The sequence below is a fragment of the Pelecanus crispus genome, chromosome 6 (assembly GCF_030463565.1).
Source record: "Pelecanus crispus isolate bPelCri1 chromosome 6, bPelCri1.pri, whole genome shotgun sequence".
NCBI lineage: Eukaryota > Metazoa > Chordata > Aves > Pelecaniformes > Pelecanidae > Pelecanus > Pelecanus crispus.
This window is the reverse complement of record NC_134648.1, coordinates 20,419,072-20,439,006: the sequence shown is the minus strand read 5'-3', so window position 1 is coordinate 20,439,006 and position 19,935 is coordinate 20,419,072. Positions and strand designations below refer to the sequence as shown.

Sequence of the window (19,935 nt, the reverse complement as noted above, 5' to 3'; positions counted from 1 at the left end):
AAATCTATGGGAGCTGTAGATGCATGTGGCATGGGAAATCTTAACCTGCTTCTGCACAGGTGGATGGGAAGGAAGGAGGACAAATTTCTATACTATTAAGATTCTTTATTATATATTTAGCTACCTGTTACATAAATCTGAAGTTTAAGAAAAAAATGCAGTTTGGAGCTTTTTTGGTAAGGGCAGTGAGTTAGGGATGTCTTATTTAAGCTTTACTTTATGCAGTGCTATTCTGGCTGAACTTGCCTATCACTAAGGAATACACACTGATTTGACAGACTAGTTATTCTGGGCCCAGAATGCAAAGGCTAAGGAGCTTATAGCCTTTTAGGCAGCAGCATCTATCAAAATTTTGCTGCCCAGACTGAACTCTCCTAGCATTCAGGCTTGCCTGATTTAGTGGATACTCCTTTATCTCCTGATTTGGGGTAGGAAGAGAATGTTCTGCAAAAAGTGTATGTAGCCTTTTTCTTCAGAAGTGGTCTGCCTGGTGAGCTGTAAGCTGCTGTACTGTTCCATGTAGCTTTTACAAGGTTCTAAAATACAGCAATACTGCAGCATAAGGCCAAACCTATTTAGGGTGCATTTTTCTTCTAAAACTGAAACATTTGTGAATACTTTCATTTTACAAACACTTTAAAGCTCTTGTGGTAATCTCATTTCATGTGTTTTTTCAAGGCTTTGGGATTTACCTCTATCATTCTATTTTCTAAAAAGACTTGCTGTTTTTATTTTGTTGCTACTGAGTTCTCTACTGTGGTGCGCTTCAGGAAGTATGTTAAGACCTTTTACTGTGATAAAGGTTTGATAATTGGTTTAACAAGAGAACATGTGTATAGAAGACCTATAGCTGCTCTTAACAGAAACAGGAAAATCAAGATTGAGTAAACACGTAGGCATTGCCTCTTAGCAAGAAGATACTTGAAGGACAGAGCAGGATAATTCAGGGACTGAATGATAGCATTATTTCATGACTGTCCTTTAGGATATAGATAATGGTAAATGGAATTAACACTAAAATCTTCAGGTTTTGGGTTTTTTTTTTCCTTATAAATTAATTTGAGATTCACTTATATTTAAATTTAAATATTTAAAACTAGTATGTGAATGTCTTGTCCGTTCAGTGACAGCTCAGCTTTTTTAGTCATGCATTTTTCTGTCTCAGACCACTAGGAATAGCTACAAGCTACCTGTGTTCTATGACTGGGAGTAATTTTTTAAAACCCAGGAGTTGTTTGATTGACATCTGTTGATGACGGTTTGTGATAACTTTCATGTGTTTAGCACAAAAAGATTTAATTACTTATAGTCCTTTAAGTCAGAGATAAGTGGATATATTTAGCATTTTGCCCATTGTAGAGTAAATAAAAGCTGAAATAACCTAAAATTTGTGAAATTCAATTTCAGTACCAACAGCTGAACTCTCAGTTTGTCCCTCTTCTGTAGGGTGATATGTAGTGAATCAAATGTCAGTCTTAATTGCTAGGTACAACTGTAAGTCTTGTTACTGTAAGACATGATGAGGTACCTCAGTGGAACTGGCAGGGGGGACACACCAGATACAGAATTGTTTAGGTTGGAGAAGACCTTTAAGATCATCCAGTCCAACCATTAACCTAACACCACCAAGTCCACCACTAAACCAATTAAGGGTAGAGTGATAATTAATTTCATATGATATGTCCTGGCTTGGTGGCTGGATTATTTTTTAATGAAAGTAAAACTAGAATAGAATCATTAAGGTTGATAAGGACCTCTAAGATCATCAGTCCAGCCATCAACCCAGCACCACCATGCCTACTAAACCATGTCCCAAAGTGCCACGTCTACCCGTTTTTTTTGAACACCTCCAGGGATGGTGACTCCACCACCTCTCTGGGCAGCTTGACCACTCTTTCCATGAAGAAATTTTTCCTAATATCCAATCTAAACCTCCCCCGATGCAACTTGAGCCCATTTCCTCTTGTCCTATCGCTAGTTACTTGGGAGAAGAGACCAACACCCACCTCGCTACAACCTCCTTTCAGGTAGTTGTAGAGAGCGGGAAAGTCTCCCCTCAGCCTCCTCTTCTCCAGACTAAACAACCCCAGTTCCCTCAGCTGCTCCTCATAAGACTTGTTCTCTGGACCCTTCACCAGCTTCTTTGCCCTTCTCTGGACACGCTCCAGCACCTCAGTGTCCTTCTTGTACTGAGGGGCCCAAAACTGAACCACAGTATTCGAGGTGTGGCCTCACCAGTGCCAAGTACAGGGGGACGATCATAGGAACAACATAAGCTTAGTTGTTCTTTGTTTCCTTGCTTTCCAGGTGACAAGGCTCTGGATGGTTACAGTAAGAAAAAATACGTCTGCAAACTTCTTTTCATCTTTCTCTTGGGGCATGACATTGACTTTGGTCACATGGAGGCTGTAAACCTGCTCAGTTCCAACAGATATACAGAGAAACAAATTGTGAGTAACTCAGTCTCTATAAAAGAGAAGCTGTTCTGTCTAATAGCCTGCCTTGGCTGTATAGTCTGTAAAGGACTTTGCTTCATTCCCCTTCCCACCTCACCCCCATCTTAAAGCCTTATTTTGGATCTAGCAGTGATTCTGAAATTTAAACAGCTTTATGCACAGGGAGTTTTTTACTAATTGTAAAAACTAAAATGTGTGCTCTGTGTAAAAATTATTACTTTTGTTAAGAAACTGCCTTGAGTCTTGCATTAAGGTAAGTAACCTTTTAATTTTCAGAATTTCTCTTTAAATCTTCCTAGGTAAGGTTGTGTTTATGAGGTACGTGTAACTTACTAGTATCTGACTAATAAGTCAAATTCTTGATTTGCTCCCATTCATCTAAAACGATCTTTAGAGTATATGCTGAAATAGATTGATAAAATGCTTAAAAAAACCCTGATAAATTAGGGTAACGCTAAACATTCATTTTTGTTTGTTTAATCTTTCTAGCCTTCGCTCTGCTATCTAGATATCTATTTCTGCCCATATGTTTGGTATTGGAGGAGAACTGTATGTCTCAAAGAATTACTTGTGGCATTAATAGAAAACATAATTTGTCAGCTAAAATCAGTTCTCATTTTCCTTTTTCTGAATCACAGGGATATCTCTTCATCTCCGTACTAGTGAACTCTAACAGTGAGCTGATTCGCTTAATAAACAATGCGATCAAGAATGATCTGGCCAGCCGCAACCCTACCTTCATGGGGCTTGCTCTGCATTGCATTGCTAATGTGGGTAGCCGGGAGATGGCGGAAGCATTTGCTGGAGAAATTCCAAAAATACTTGTGGCTGGGTAGGTATGACATGCCTCCTTCAAATACAACACCAATAAAACTTTTGAGCAACTCGGTTCCATTGCAGCAGCTTAATCCATGCTTAGAGCTATACAGCCCTGGGCTTGCAATACAACTAGTGACAATTTCCAGTAACTGCAGATACTTTGTTATACCTGAGCATGGAGTTGCTTGTATAAGTGTACAGGTACAACATGGAAATTAAAACTATGTCGATACCTTGAATAGGCTTTTACAGCTTTGTTGTGATCCCGTTTTTGTTCTGTATAAATGTACAGCAGTGAACACCTGTGAAATGTGTATGTTTTACTTATCTCTCCTGATGAAAAGAAGAAATAAATGAACCTAAATAGATGTTTACACTACAAATTTTGTTATAAACTGAAGCTCTTATTTAAGTGGTCCTGACTTCATAAGGAATGTAAGAATATTCTGTTGTGTGAGCTTTCTTGCTTCCTCTACTAGCCACGTAAACAGCAATTCCTGTAAATGGCAAATAGTCACCACCAACTTTCTTACTTTCCCTTTGTATTGCTACTGTCTCTAAGCAGACCTGGCAAATATCTGGAGCTGTAGTTAGTAAACCTAAAATGAAACTTGTGATTGCAGGGCTAATTTTATTTTGAAACTTCAAATGTCCAAGTGCAAACAGTGCATGTAAACTCTCTTATGGATATGAAATGTTTTAGAATATGCATGGATCTTGTTTTATAGCAATGTCTTGCATTAATATAAAAAAGCAACATGTTGCACGAGAACTGTATTAATACTCTAAACGTCAAGCACTGGAGCTTGCAAATGTTGGAAGAGTGCTTGGTTATGCAACACTAATTCTGACTGTGTCTATGTGTACTGTCTGAGTTGGTGACAAGAGGAAGTATATAATGTGATAACTGGTTGTGACAAAAGTCGTAGGAAGTACTTCCGAGCTCTTGAAATAGTGTCTCTGTAATGCAACACTTGAACACTGTTACTATTTTGCAGAGCTGAAATGTGGTATGGGCCAGAAAGAGAAGAATAAGCAGGTAGCACCTGATGCTCAGTGTGGGTCTGGTCTGGTGGAGGAAGTCAGGGAGAATCTATCCCATAATTCCACCTTTCTCAGATATGGAATTCCCTATGTAAGGGCACATGTTTAGAGATGGCATGTTCTGGGGCCCTGTCAGGCTTGTTGCTGTCCTGTCCTGCACTGCGCTTGCCAGGTGCTATTCTCCATGTAGCATAGTAGAGACAGAACTGTGATGATGAGTCATGGGTTTTGATAAGATAACCTTAAAAAGTTCCAAAAATTTCACATAGGGTGATCAGTCACAGATAGAGCACAGCACCTTCAGTTCAGACTTGTTTGAGCTGTGTTTAAGTTCTGACATCAGTCTTCAGGGCCTTGTTCCTTCTGCATTTCTGGGAGAATGTATGTATGTGTACATGTCATATCAAAGTGACCTGTGCAGATTGAGCACTGTTGGTTTCGTTTGCAACTTTAATGTAGTTCCTTGGCTTGAATATAAATTGGAGGGAGGGAGTGGACAGGGAGGGGAGGAATAGGTTTGTTTTGGGGTTTTTTTTTAACCGAGGTACAACTCGGTTTCATGGAAAATTGGTAAATTCATAAAGAATAGGTGGACTGAATTTCTACTGGGGATGTGGATGTTTCTTGAACATTTAAGCAAGATTGCACAGTATATACTGCCTCTTAAAACTTTCAGTGCTAATGCTCTGTACATTTCTTAGCTGTTGTTTGTGCAACATAAAAAAAATGCTTAATTGACTTCTTTGTGAAAGGGAGTTCACTGAACTAGAACAGTAGCACGCTGCTTTTAAAATAGTCCATTTCTGTGCCAGCAGCATGGATGGAAAGGTGAACAGATTTGTGGGTTGCATTCTTAGTGATAGCTAGCTGACTTGCATGCTAGCTGTAGGTACTGAAGCTGTTGAGTAGTTAATGATTTGTATCTGATATGCAGGACCTGTCAGGAGATCCAGCTTTGGTCACATGCATAATATAATGTACCTTAACCGTTTGACTTTTCAGTTTGGAAGAAGCTTGTTCTTGTGATTAGATGAGCTTGTGCTCATCTAATGATGAACTTTAAATTCTGATAAAAAGATGTGAAATGTCACTCTTGCAAAGAATCATTATAGAGGCTACTAGACATATGTAATGGTTGAAAACTTGACTAGTTAAACTTACTGGACAAATTTAAGAACAACAGATACCGTAACATACGAAGAATTTAGTGAACTTCTGTTTTCAACTTCTGTTGAAAAGATGCTACTTGGCTAGGGATGCTGAGTTGGTGCAAAAGATATCATAATGCTGGCCTGCAAGTATTGCTGTGACTTAACCACTGTATTTTAAATCCATATTTGTGTCTTGCAGAGATACTATGGATAGTGTGAAGCAGAGTGCTGCCTTATGTTTGCTGCGTTTATATAGAACTTCTCCTGACCTTGTACCCATGGGAGACTGGACGTCTAGAGTGGTGCATCTCCTCAATGACCAGCACTTGGTAAATCAGCTTCATTATGCTTCTCAGGCCTACTCTGTACAGCGAATGATGTCACTTCTGCTATTAAACACACTATTAATTTATTTCTTCTTGAGTATTTCAAGCAAATGGGTTTTCTTTAGGCCTGGGGAAAGAAATGGAAGGAGTTTTGTCCTTTTTTAGTGCTGTACATGTTAACTTGTATTAAAGCTTTGTTTGCCTTTGAGATATAAGAATGGCATGCACAAGTTCTTCTTTTGCTCTGGCTGTAAATAAATTAATTTTGTGCCTTGTGATACTAAGTCACATTGCATTGGTATAATACTGATCTTCCTAGGCCTTTTAATATTAGACCTGCACTAAAAATGCAAGGCCTGATTTGTTGGTGCTAGGACTTCCTTGTCCTGGGGTGTCCATGTTGTTATTCTTGTCTTGCTGGTTCAGAAAAACCTATTGTTCTAGATAAGAGACTCTATTTTTCCCCTGTCTAATTACTTTATGAAAGTGAGGCTATTAAGACCTGTGCTTCAGCAGTAATAAGAGTGTTTTAGTCTGCAGTAATATAAAATGTTTGTTATACAAAGCCCCCTCTTCATGTTGGGTTGTCAGAATTCTTTCCTGGATGATCTGGTGCATCCTATTTCTTCTACTCATGCTTCTCTTGTGTAATAAGACAATTTGCACCCAGGCTTTATTTTAATATAACTATGTTATTTTAGATGTACTATCCAAGCGTGAGACAAAGCTAGTGGAAAAATAGCATGAAATGCTGTGCAAGCATGGCAGTATCATGTTGTTGAAAATCCTGTTGGATTTTTAAGATGTGTAATTAGTCTAGCTGCTAGCCAAATAAAGGGCTTTCTAATGTAGGGCTTTGTCATGGGGATAAGCTTAGTTTTGTTGTACATTAAAAAATACTTGAAGTGAAAGGTGTTAATGGATAGCGTCTTAAACTGTTACAAAATTAAATGTATTGTTTTGGTTTTTTTAGGGTGTGGTTACTGCAGCTACAAGTCTGATCACTACTTTGGCACAGAAGAACCCAGAAGAGTTTAAAACTTCAGTCTCCTTGGCAGTGTCTAGACTGAGCAGAGTGAGTTCAATGATAACCCTGCAGATACTTCACTGTTGCTTAATTTACTCAGCTTTCTAGGTCAGGTTAGCTTACTGTTGCTTACTTATTCAGCTTTCTAGGTCAGAATAGTGTACCCTTAAAAGTGAAAATTATTCAGTTTCACTTCATATAGCTGGTTCAGCTGATCTCTTTTAACACTTCTTGCTTACAAGGGCAGAAAACCGTATTAGCTTGCCCAAACTTTCTTGGTGTAATCCTTGCTATGCTCCAAGTCTATGTAGTGAAAAGCTCTCACACGCTCAGCTACTTGTATTTGAAAGGATCCTCATGATGCAGTTGAGTTTTTAATCTTCATTTTATGTTACTGTAACACCAAAGAGTAGTTGGATCAGACTGATTCTGCAAACTTCTGCATGGAACCCTCAACAAACACAGCCCGTACTTTTATCTAAGCTTCTTACAAGATGAGTCATCTTCCTAGTCCCTCTTTTGAGCTGCTGCTAGGTTAATAATCATAAGCATTTGATATTCTGTAAATGGATGTAGGGGGTTAATCAGGGGCAGGGAGGAGTGGAGAGACATTTCTGTAAGTTAGCATCTTCATGCTGGAAAACTTCCATTACTGTTTTGTTTGACTTTTGTCTTTTGGAAGGTATGCAAGACATGGGAGGATACTACTTCACAAATGTATTTTAGACCCAGATTTATGTAGTGTTATACCCAAAATTACTTGTAGTTCAGAGAAATTTAATTTCTCTTCAAATATGAAGATTTCATCTAATACTTAAAAGCAAGGGAGTGCTGAGGGAAGTGCATAGCTGTTCTGTAATGGAGCAGGAAGAGTCAGATAAAATTTCTTTGAGCAAAGCTAGTGCCAAACTTGCGCTTACCCTAGAACCAAAGGGGGAAAAGAAATCCATGAAGAGGGGTACTCCCTCTGAAACCTAATCTAATCCTTATCACGTTTCACTATGCATATAAATCTCTTCTGTGAAAGCTATCTGTTCATTGCTCTGGAGTATGAATAGTGTTAGTATTATGTTAGTTAGTATGAAGGTGTTAGTTCTTCCTTCTGCTTTAGTTCAGTCTGTCATAGAGTCTTGTGCTTGAATTCCAAGTTCACCTATCAGCAGTCAACTATAACACTGTATTTAGGCTTTCTGTTGGCTGAATCTATCAATTGCTGAACCAAAGAAAGTCAAGCTTCTAGTAAAATGTTTTGGTGTTACAAGGTGGTCATCTTCATTCTTAAGAAAAGCAAGTATGCTTTCAGGAAGATAATTCCTAGACTACTGTATCTGTAAAACTGGATTTCTATTACTAGGAAACCTGATGGTATACTTACAGTATGACAGCTGGCACCTAATTAATCTAGTGAATTAAACATTGCTAGTAACATAGTTTTGTAAGCCTCTGTCAGAGGTGACCTACAGCATTCTTTCAGTCTTTCTCATGATTGCGCATCATTTAACTTCAGTAGCTGACATGCTATCTACGTATTTTACAGATTGTAACTTCTGCATCAACAGATCTTCAGGACTATACGTACTACTTTGTTCCTGCTCCTTGGTTATCTGTGAAACTTCTGAGGCTGTTACAGTGCTATCCACCTCCAGGTAATGCACAAATCACAACAGTGGTCATCTCTTTTTATGCAGTACACTATCTCCAAAGAGCTACTGTGTTGTACTGTTACCTTAGCTTGGAATGCAAGCACTTTGTCTTAGACAAGTATACTGAAGTCTGCACTCCTGAGTGTTTCAGATTGTTAAACACAACATAATTCAAAAGGCCACATAGCTTACAGCATAGTGTCAGACCAGTGTGCATCTTACAAACCAGTTGCAACTGTCATTTTAAACATTCTTTAATGTTATCAACTATATTAAAGCCTTGAAATACATTATAGTGCAGATCACATTTGGCTGTTGTTCTGACTCAAATAGAACTGTGGCTTAGAATTCTTTTGCCAGCTGTATATTGAAGGAGGGTGAACTGTCTTTAATGTATTGGAATACTTCAGTTTGTTCAGATTTAGTAAGGTGGAAGGCCTAAGGTAGGGATTAGGGTGTTGAGCAAAATGAAGTTTTCCAACGGCTTGTTCTTCTCCAGAAGACCCTGCGGTACGTGGTCGTCTAACAGAATGCCTGGAAACTATTCTTAACAAAGCGCAGGAGCCACCAAAGTCAAAAAAAGTACAACACTCAAATGCAAAGAATGCTGTGCTGTTTGAGGCAATAAGCTTAATTATACATCATGACAGGTGAGCTGTGAGAATAATTCTATTATGAGAGGATTTTTTTTAAGTGAAAAGCTGTGGCTTTGTCTTGAACACTAGATGGAATTTTACTGGGAGGGGAAGGGGGTGAGAACAGAATATGAAGTTGCTTGCTAGATCAGAACACAACCACAGCAATGGAATTGAACAATATTAATGAACTGTTGCTGTCAGCATATTTTTTTATTGCTTTGTTTCTTGCTGCTTTCTTTTGTGGTGTTTTGTATTGACCCCACCACTCTAATCCAAGAGAGATTATTTGCTCACAGTATCTGAATTGTCATTTCATCGGCAGGGCATTCTAGCAGACACTTTGAGATGTTTTAAGAAATTTGCACTGCAGATATAGTATTCTGTATTGGGTGTTCTCAAACCTGTTGCTTTTAACCCTTTCACTTTCTCTCCTGTTCTGTGCAGTGAGCCAAATCTACTAGTCCGTGCCTGTAACCAGCTAGGTCAGTTCTTGCAGCACCGAGAAACTAATTTGCGTTACCTAGCGCTGGAAAGCATGTGCACGCTTGCCAGCTCTGAATTCTCACATGAGGCTGTGAAAACACACATAGAAACAGTTATCAATGCATTGAAGGTAAATATTTAAGTGTGCAGTCTGTTTTGAGTGTTGTCTTCTCCCCTGCCTCAATGCCCTCTCCCCCACTGCCCCAAGCCCCCATCCCCAGTTAGGCTTATAATACTTGGGGACCAAATGAGTTATTCTCAGAAGTCTGCTTTAGGTTTTTTTTTCCTTAATCCTGCAAAATCTTGCTGCGTTAGCAACGATAAAGCTCAGCTTCAGTTTATTTCTGCAGCTTACTAGTAAATCAGATACTTGTAGCAGTGGCCCCTGTAACACTTTGGTATCTCCTCAAGCTGTAGACTTGAAGATGAATAATTCTTTCAAAACGTGGAATTTCAAAATAGAGAATGCTGGGGCTGGGAAGACTTTGTTATATTACTGTCTTGCTGGTATCAGACTATTTATTCACTGTAGTAGCTTATGGGAAGCAGTAGAGCAGAAAACTTCCACTGCAGAATCAGAAAGTCAAGAAACCAGAAAGACACATTCCCAGGCCACGTTTATGTGAAAAAGCAGAAGTCAAAAGAGGAAGACTGATTTGCATGTAAACTTACTTGCACACTTCATTGTTTACATGTATTGCTTTCTTCTAAGCTCATGCTGTAGCATATTAATACATTTATCTAACTTTAAAGTACATATCTGTTCTAGCTGGGCTTCTGTTGGTACAAGGCAAGCCCAACACTAAACCTGCAGGTAACTAATTGCAGGTAACTAATTGCCCATTAGCCTGGTGACAATTTGACAGTTTCAGCCAGTTATTAGTGCATTTGTGGCCAGTGGTGCCAGTTACCCAGTGCATAGTGGACCACAAACTCATTCACCCTGGTGAGGGTAATAGTGGAGTGTTCTGTATAAACTCCTCCATCCCTTCAGCACTTGCACAGGTTTGAATATGTACACTAGAGAAACAAAACCTGATGATTTGAATTTTTGTGATATTATCTAAAAGCAGGAAGCTGTCTGATTCTCAAGTGACCTCTTTCTAGGTGACTGAAAGTGAGAGTAACATGAGAAACTCGTAACTTATGTGAAGGGCATATCTAAGTTCATTCTGCATCTGAAAAATTATTAAAATGCATTTGTTTTAAGTTTGACTATGAATTATAGTAAGTTTCATCTCTTTAGTAAGTTGCATATGCTTTCCAAATAAAGATGAAATCATCTTGACCTTTTGTGCTGTGTCCTTTTGCAGACTGAAAGAGATGTAAGTGTACGCCAAAGAGCTGTAGATCTCCTGTACGCAATGTGTGACCGAAGCAACGCCCAACAGATTGTGGCTGAAATGCTGAATTACTTGGAGACTGCTGATTATTCCATTAGAGAAGAAATTGTGAGAAATTTGTTTCCTTAATTTTTTCATAGCTGGCTTTGGCACCATATGTATGGTTGGGAAGCTGCATAGTCTGTGATAGATTCTTTTTCATGGTGGTTTAAAAAAAAAAACAACCCCAAAAAACCCGAAGTTTGTAGTCTAATAGCAAAGAATGTTTGTCATTTAGGTTAAACTAATGGGGGGAGGGGGGAACCCTGGGAAACTAGGAATTTCAAAAAACTACCTTGGTCTTAGGGCATTGCATATAGAAAGTGAAGAGAATTTTATTAATGCTTGAGCAATCACAGTCTCTAGATCTGAGGATTATGTCCTGCTCTAGTCAACTGTATAATAGCTTCAAAAATTAGCATGATAAATACTTACTTGTAGGTAGAACTTCATGCTATGTATGCTGTGAGAACATTTTCACAGTCTAAGGATTCCCAAAACAATACCTTATAATCAGCTAAAAGAGGCGTGACATCTATCTCCTTCTTCCCAGCAGGAAAAAAAAATGCAAAAGTTGAAATACTCACTTAACCTTCCTAGAATGGTAGCTAAACACTGTACTTACAGTAATTATTTAGCTTAATTAGGTGCTAAAGTTTCTTGATCAGAGAAGTTAACACAGAATACAGTGTTAGTTGATTTACCTCTTGTACTGTCTTGTTGCTGTTGACAGTCTACCCTGACTTGGCAAATAATGTGAATTTCATTCTGTTAATTTACTACTCTTAAAAGAATAGGCCAGTATAAATGCAACTAATAACAAGTTATGTGGAGGTCTCTTCCTATGCTGATTGTTTGCTTCAGGATATAGGAATCTTAGTATGACCTGAAAAAAAGCTTATTTTGGTGACTCTGGTCTGTCTCTGCTAGCTTGAGTTTCCACTCTTTTTCTAGAGGTCTCCAATTTCCAGACTTGGTCCTGTCTCAGTGACGGTTTAGATGGTGTTTTTATAGCAAACAAAATATTCAATAAATTGATCTTGATCGCCTAGGTACACAGTTGAAAAGCCACAGATGCAATATATTCAAATGCCTTATGGGGAAAGTATTATGTACCTGGCAACTGGTGTGTTCTGGCACAGGATTTCAGTGTTCATCTTCCATGTTACCTGTGGGAGCAAGTGAGCAAGCTGATGCATCTGAAAACTGAGGCTTCTGGGCTAACATGGGGTATCACTAGGTGTATATGAAAGTGAATCTTGATACACAGCTTCTACTATAAGCTAGTCAACCTTCCTTATTCTCTTGTGTATGTTCAGGTTCTGAAAGTTGCAATTCTAGCTGAGAAGTATGCAGTGGATTATACCTGGTATGTGGATACGATCTTGAATCTGATTCGCATTGCTGGTGACTATGTCAGTGAAGAAGTGTGGTATCGAGTTATTCAGATTGTCATCAACAGGGATGATGTTCAAGGGTATGCAGCAAAGACTGTTTTTGAGGTGAGAATAACTGTTTTCGATTCACTTTCAAAATGAGGTAGGAATTAAATAAACACCATGTAATCTAGCAGGTTATATGTGTCTTCCCTTGTTGGGACGAATAAAAATATGATCCTGAATATTACAACAAAACGCTGCTGAAGCTTTTGGTAAAACTGGCATCATAGATTTTTCAGAGCTAGAGACTATTAAGTTGATGAGAAGCTTCTCTGGCTTAACTAATTTAGAATACACCTGGTACTGCTCTGGTTTTGGTGAGGGAGGGCAGGATGGGTTGTGCTGGGTTTTTTGTTATTTTGGTGGATGGCATTGAACGGATGGCTTAGTAAGGAAATTACCTGCAAAATTACTGAAAGGTGATGAAAATAGAAGCCTTTTACAGGGAGGCTTGCCTTCTTGCTTTTTTTTTTTTCTTTGAGTTTTCTGCATGCAGGAATCCAAAACGCTCAGAATGATAACTGGATGATCCTTCTGGCAGCATATACTCATTCCTTCTGTTCAGGATCTGATAAAACTGGCATTTGAACTATTAAAGGAGAACGCTTTCAAATGGCTGGCCTTACTGCTCTGACTCTGGATAGTTCATATGGGCTTTCCACTTTTTTTTAATTTCCTTTCCTTAAGCTGACTTTCAGAACTCATCCCTGCTTATGTGTTTCTTCATACTCAATAAAGAACAGTATTTTTATCTTGGACAACCTCAGCACATTCTTGCAAGGTTAAATTAAGTATATTAACATCCTTCTGACACCCCTAAAGATGTAAGGGGAAACTTAAGCAGCTGTGTCTCGGTCCTCAAAAGTCCATAGTGCTGCTAGATGGGCCTAAGACTGCTCTTAAGTAAGTAATACTTCTGTTAGAGATTCTTCTATAAAGTCATACTACCTATCATGCTTTTCTCTATAATGCCTAGACCTATGGCCTGCTCTTACAGGAAAGTAGACTAGGAAGCTGGACATGAAAGTGACAGAAAAGGGTCTTTTGTGGTATGCTACAGATTGATGACTAGTAATGTGTTCTTACAGGCCCTTCAAGCTCCAGCATGCCATGAGAATCTTGTAAAAGTAGGTGGCTACATCTTGGGAGAATTTGGAAATCTGATAGCAGGTGATCCAAGATCAAGGTAAAGCACCTTCTAAAATACTCAATTGAAGTAGTAACACTTTCTGTAAAGAATCTAATGTCTATTTAATATTGCTAAAGGCCAGTTAACAAATAATTCAGCTCTTGCTAGTAATGCATTAAGAATTACCATGTCTACAATACACAACTGAAGAAATTATTTTTCTTCCCATCTTTTAAGTCCCCTCATCCAGTTCAACTTGCTACATTCCAAGTTTCATCTGTGTAGTGTTCCTACCCGAGCTCTGCTTTTGTCTACCTACATCAAGTTTGTGAACCTGTTTCCAGAAATCAAAACTACAATTCAAGATGTATTGCGCAGTGACAGTCAGCTCAAGAACGCTGATGTTGAGCTGCAGCAGAGAGCTGTTGAGTATTTGAGGCTCAGTACTATTGCCAGTACTGATATATTGGTAGGTATAAAGATTTTTTTTTTTTAATTATGCAGAACTCTTTAGCTGTGTCTTCTGTCAACAAGTAAACTCTACTAACCTTACCTGATTGCTCAGAAATCTTAATGCAGGATTAAGGATCCACAATATGGGTGTTGATTCTTTTAGTCTACCTAATTCAGCTGTAGTCATCTTTAATTTAGAGCTAAAATCAAAGTTATTGCTTTAGTGGGACAAGTGACTGTTGAAGCCAGTGAAAGCTCGTGTAGTACAGGGTCCTACAGTATTCAGGTACCAAAAGGCTAGTGCTTTGTTTTGAGGACTTGCTTGATGGTTTGGTGGGTGGTTTTTTTTTTTTTTTGGTCTCTAGAAGTGTTTTAACCTGATGCTCTCAGATCTGGCCAGAGCATGGCATGCTTAGTCTTGACAACTAGTAAGTGCTTAGGTCTGACAAGATCCTTGGGTAATCTGTGGTTTCAGTCTAGGTCTGCTTGACTTAAATTAGATCATAGCAGACCTAATGGTCTTTATTTATTTATTTAGTGGCACTGTACCAGCAAGTTGTATGCTCCTGTTCTCTTAAACAACTGCTTTGGGAGGACTTCAGAAAATTTTTTTTTTTCTTTTTTAAAAAAAAGCGAGTCTACTCTGTCACTGTACAATAAACTGCATAGTCATTTTCTATGTGGACATCACTTCTGCTTTTGCCTCATGCAATCTATGACTCTTCAAAGAGTCAGAAGCTGGTTTGTTTTTTTTCTGTAAGTTTAACTCATACACATTGTTTTCTGTGATAAGGCTACAGTGCTGGAAGAAATGCCTCCCTTTCCAGAGAGGGAATCCTCAATTTTGGCTAAACTCAAGAAGAAGAAAGGCCCAGGCACAGTTACTGACCTGGAAGAGATCAAAAAGGAGAGGAGCTCTGATATGAATGGAAGCGCTGAACCTGCCTCTGTCAATGCCAGTGCTGTTGTGAGTTTAAAAGCTGTTATTTCACTAATTTAGACAGCGTGCAGGTGACAAAAGAGTGGTTTCCTTGAAGTGGCTTTTCAGGGGTTTAAAACTTCTCATCTCAAATTTAAGACTATGGGTGTTCGCTATAAAGTAGCAGGGGAACATACAGCTGCTTTCCCCCAACCACATGCTCGGATGCAATTTTCCTTTGGAAATATGTAAATGGAGACAGACTGTCTGCAGCCTAAAAAAAAAAAAAGTCCCTTTTACATTTTTACTTTGAAGAATATTGCTGTAAACTTAGGAATGGGAATTTCCTTGCCAGTGAAATTGCAGTGAAGGTGAGATGATAAAATTAGCAGGTTTAAAAGGAGTACCTTTAACTTCAAAGTATCAGCTGTTCTGCTTTGTCTAACATGGTAGATTTTTGCACCTTGTTTCAGGTTGTTATTACTAGAAGTGGACAACACTTGACTTAATAGGATGTTCTTAAATCAATACAGTGTTGTTACTGTTTATTTGACACTACTGTTTGAGTTCAGTTATGGTAGACAAGGCCACAGTCTTGTTTCTTCTGAGCTGAAACTTCTCACCTTACTGTCAATTAAAGCTGGTAGGATGAATCGTTCCCATAATGTAATACTTGTTTCTGGTTTTAATGACTAGCATAACTTGTAATTACATTTGAGATGTAGTAGTAGATTACTTAAGAGGAAATATTGTAGCACACTCCTGCCCAGTTTGTTAAAGCACAATCCTTTAACTCTTAGCCATTGCAGTATGTAAGAGTACATGTTCCAAGTGTAACATCTTTGAGTGGACAGAAATACCTTTCCAGCAGGAAAGCTGCCAAATTTTTGTTGCATGCCAGATTGACTGAGGTGACAGGCAGTTAAAATTGTGTTATGCTTTATGAGCTTTACTTTATGGGTTGCAGCCATGTAAGAAACTACACTATTTTACCTTCATCAGTGGCTTAGATGCCAAGAATATGTTCCAACTGTTTGTTTTCACTAGTTCTTAGTGATTGGCTTCTGAAAATTTTTTTGCCAGGGAATTTTTTTTGTTATACTGCATCAAATTCAGTCTTTGGAGTATATGATAACTTTTGAGTTGGCTTACGAAAACAAAATTTCAGACTCATCCAAATGCATCTCATGACTCATCTTCAGCATATCTGGCATATTGTACGCTGCTAATCTCTAATACATGACTGATAGTCAACTTTAAAGATGCTGTGATGTTTTAATTTAGGTTTGTGTAAAAGCCACTGCATTTCTTGCTGGATTCTCCATGAAAGAAAAGCAACACATTTGAATTCTATTCCCTACAGTACTTAATTTCTCTTGAAACTAAGAGGGGAGAAGCAGGGGGGGCAGGAATGGAGTCTTTCTTCTGCAGAATCAGATTCTATACAGATGAATTTTGTTTTTTTTTTTATTTAACGGTTAGATGGACATAACTCTCTTCAAAGGAAAAAAAAAAAACAAAAGGGAAAAAGAAAACCACATCTGTAAATGACCTTAAGTTGAAATACAAGGTGATAACTGCATTCATGAAGCCTCCTACATCAATTCAAAGCTTGATTTGGGGTGGGGAGAGGCAGTTTGCCATAGCTTAGTTGTCTATGCAAAAGAGACAGCTTTGGTTTAGTTTTGCTGTAGTGTAACACCAAGTGTCTTGTCTTCCCTAGTCTACTCCTTCTCCATCTGCGGATCTGCTGGGTCTGGGTGCTGCTCCTCTCACCAATTCAGCTCCCCCACCGTCCTCTAGTGGTAGCCTGCTGGTGGATGTATTTTCAGATTCAGCTTCTGCGGTTGCACCTCTTGCTCCTGGTTCTGATGACAACTTTGCGAGGTAATTAAGTCACCCTGTAAGGAATCTGAAGAAGAATTTGTCTGTTAAAACAGGGTTAGAGGAAAAAAAAAATACATACAATAACTTTCGCTTTTGTTCCAGCTTACTGAATGTGTTCCTGGGTGGTAGTTGTGCAGCAAGAGAGGTGTTCTTGAACTTGTACTGGATGTGCTGTCTTTATTGAATACCTCTGCTCAGGGAAAACCTGAATCTGTAGTAATCAACCTGAGGATATTAGCCACACAGTATTGCCTAGTTTTCATGCTGGTTTTGCTTCTTTGTTAAACTAAGCTGCTTGTGCATCTTAACCCTCAAATTCAAGATGTATTATCTGGCCTGATATGAATATGTTTATTCTTATCTTATTTCCATAAAGTGTGCTTGTGTCTTTCCACTTACGGCAAGCTGATACTGGAACAGTGAGATGGATTATATCCAGGCATGCTGGTTCTCAGAATTTCAAGATATACTTAAATTGTTCTGCTACTGTCTGACAAACAGGTGTGAAAAGGGGGGGGAAAAAAAAAATAGTGCTTTTTTTAAGGGGATTTGATACAATTATCTTCCTAATTGCATTACCAAGTGTAGTGTAAGTGCAATGTTGTTATTAATCCCTTTAATATTAAAGCCACTGTGGCCACACTCAAATGTTGGCTAAAATTTTAGAAATAAATAGTAAAGATCATAAAATGTCTTTAAAAATCTGTCATCTTATTGGCCAAAGAATGTGTTGCTAGTGTCAAGGACCACATTTTGAATGATGTCGTGACAAATTTGCCATGCATCTTAATATAAAACATATAATTAGTGAAACTTATATGCCTGGATCATTGAGACTTTCATCAAAATTTTATACTAGGCAATGCATTGTTGCAGGTTTGCAGTGATTAAGACTTGATCTTGTGTTTCTCTTGGAATGCAATAAGTGATGTTTAATCATGCTACACAATACCAAGACTTCAAGAAGCTACACAAGCTTGTTAGACCTTTTTCTTAAAAAGAGGGGAGGGAAAAAAAAAAAAACCCAATACTAGTAGTTTCATAAGCAAAAGTTACCTAAAAAGAGTTTTCTCTTTCTGTAGAAGAAAGTATAGCATTGCCCAACCCCTTGGTCTATCTGTAGATGATGAAATGCTTCTCTAATGATACTGAGAAGTTGCTTTTTACAGTTTCCTGCCTCTTTTTAGTGCTGTTGTCGCTTTTGTTTCTAATCTGTTACTTGGGTAAGTCATTCTCTGTGTATCCGTATATTCCTGCCTACACTTAACACTTGCGTGTTTTTAAGAACTGATTGTGCAGCTGTAGTTAGAAGTGCCACTAAGGTTGATGAGGCCTCTGCTTCAAAGTGCACGTTTGTAGTAGTTAATCTACGTTTATGGTTTTGAACTAAAACTTTTTTGCTGTCACAATTAAACACCTAAATGGACTTGGTTCTTTAAGAGGTATAAATTGAAGCTACTGAACACCTTCAGCTGTCTCCTATCTTTGGGAAGAATTGCTGGTTCCTAACAATCAGGGAGGGGTGGGGTGGGGGAGAGAAGTGGGGGAAAATACTGCCTAGTGCCTAAAATCTTTCTAGGGGTACTGAGCTAGGGCAGCTAATAATTTTTTTTTCATGCATTAAACTCAGCAGTACCATTTTTGAGGAAGGAGGTAAAAGAAATAACTAAGCACTAAGCTGTCTTTACTAACTCCTGCTATCTCTGTCGCTACTGCCTTTCTTCCTTTGTGCTGCCTGAACTAGCCCTGACCTGGCTTCATCTGAGGTAGTTTCTGAGGAACCAGCTGATACTGTGCATGATGCTGATGAGCTTTTTCACAAGTAAGCAATACTAAAACCTTGCAAGGCTGGGCAACTTCCAGAATATAGTTATAAAGCAAAACTATATTGTGCATTAACTTAATACCAGCAAAACTAAAGAAGCATGTACTGTCAGACTTGTGACTAGAACACCTCTGTAGATGCTGTGGATTTTATGACAAGCTCATGAATACACAGGTTAGAGTTGCCTTTACAAGTCAGTGCTATCACACACTGCTCTAAAATGAGGCAGTGCCAGTTGTATGTTAAGTTTTGCAACTATTCACAAATAAAGGAAAAACATGAGTAAATTATCAAAAGTACTGATGTTTGGGAGTATGTTTCAAGTGCCTTGTATGCAAAAGGCTCATGTTTGACCACCTCTTCTACTTTTAAGTGAAGGGTGACAGAAAGTGAAATCAGAATGGGCTTCCTCTCAAAATGGGGGGAAAAAAAATACAGCTCTCAGTTGACTTATGTGACACAGAACTGATGAAACAAGGGATTCTTTTTTCTTTCAGGTTTAAACAGTCAAAGCTTCAAACTTTTCAATTCTGCACCAACCTAATGAGTTTCAGAAGTTGTCAAGAATATGAATAAGAAAAATCCTAGTCTGTTGCCTGGTCCTTTATAGACAGAGTGTGTGTGTGTGTAATAGCATATTAGGACTTCCTTCGTAGTTTCTCAGACATCCTATCAAATAAAAATTTCAGTTCTTTTAGTGTCCTACAAGTGGTGGTTTTGGTTATAAAATTGTCTTTTCTAACTGCAGTTTTCTGCAAAGGCCTCTCTCACAGACTGATGCGCTCTAGGTTAACCACAATCTTCATCCTCTGTGTAAACCCTGAATTTTGTCGTTCTAAATATTGTTTAATATGGCTCAATTTAAAACACATTTCCCCTCTCTTCCCCTAGGTTTGTGTGTAAAAATAATGGAGTCTTATTTGAAAATCAGTTGCTACAAATTGGATTGAAATCTGAATTTCGACAGAACCTGGGTAAGATCTTTCAGGCCAAGTGGTTAGCTGTCTGCATTATCAACCAATGCCAGCACAATATTGTGGATAGGACTTCTTTTCAGCTACTTAAGAGGAAAATGTGATTTCAGGCCTAACCTGTCTTAGGATCTTCATTGTTTGTGGGTCCTTGGCTTCTGTGTGGATTCTTGTTTCCTTAAACTTCTTGGTTGTTTTGGTAGCTGAGATGAAATGGGAGTGTTAAGTGGTACTGTAAACTCCAGCTCTTGCTGCCTAGTTGTAAGGCTGGTACAGCCAGGGCTATAAAGGACTATTCTCCTCAATTTTTATAGCTTATTGTAATAATATGATACACAATAAA

General features: G+C 38.4%; 1 protein-coding gene across 6 annotated transcripts in view; it reads left to right on the top strand.

Annotated features, from left to right (window-relative positions):
• Positions 1 to 19,935, top strand: part of AP2A2 (adaptor related protein complex 2 subunit alpha 2) — a 49,379-nt gene that overhangs the window by 23,575 nt on the left and 5,869 nt on the right. For 2 of the 6 annotated variants that reach the window (XM_075713253.1, XM_075713256.1), the window contains exons 3-16: positions 2,308 to 2,450; positions 3,095 to 3,288; positions 5,670 to 5,799; positions 6,770 to 6,871; positions 8,361 to 8,469; positions 8,966 to 9,116; positions 9,549 to 9,717; positions 10,901 to 11,038; positions 12,289 to 12,471; positions 13,497 to 13,594; positions 13,775 to 14,006; positions 14,784 to 14,957; positions 16,633 to 16,796; positions 19,513 to 19,595. In XM_075713253.1, the coding sequence (XP_075569368.1) occupies positions 2,308 to 2,450; positions 3,095 to 3,288; positions 5,670 to 5,799; positions 6,770 to 6,871; positions 8,361 to 8,469; positions 8,966 to 9,116; positions 9,549 to 9,717; positions 10,901 to 11,038; positions 12,289 to 12,471; positions 13,497 to 13,594; positions 13,775 to 14,006; positions 14,784 to 14,957; positions 16,633 to 16,796; positions 19,513 to 19,595 (2,070 nt within the window). Of the gene's footprint in view, positions 1 to 2,307; positions 2,451 to 3,094; positions 3,289 to 5,669; positions 5,800 to 6,769; positions 6,872 to 8,360; positions 8,470 to 8,965; positions 9,117 to 9,548; positions 9,718 to 10,900; positions 11,039 to 12,288; positions 12,472 to 13,496; positions 13,595 to 13,774; positions 14,007 to 14,783; positions 14,958 to 16,632; positions 16,797 to 17,013; positions 17,034 to 18,540; positions 18,619 to 19,512; positions 19,596 to 19,935 lie in introns of all 6 variants that reach the window. The other 4 variants (XM_075713255.1, XM_075713251.1, XM_075713250.1 and 1 more) reach the window with 4 other exon arrangements.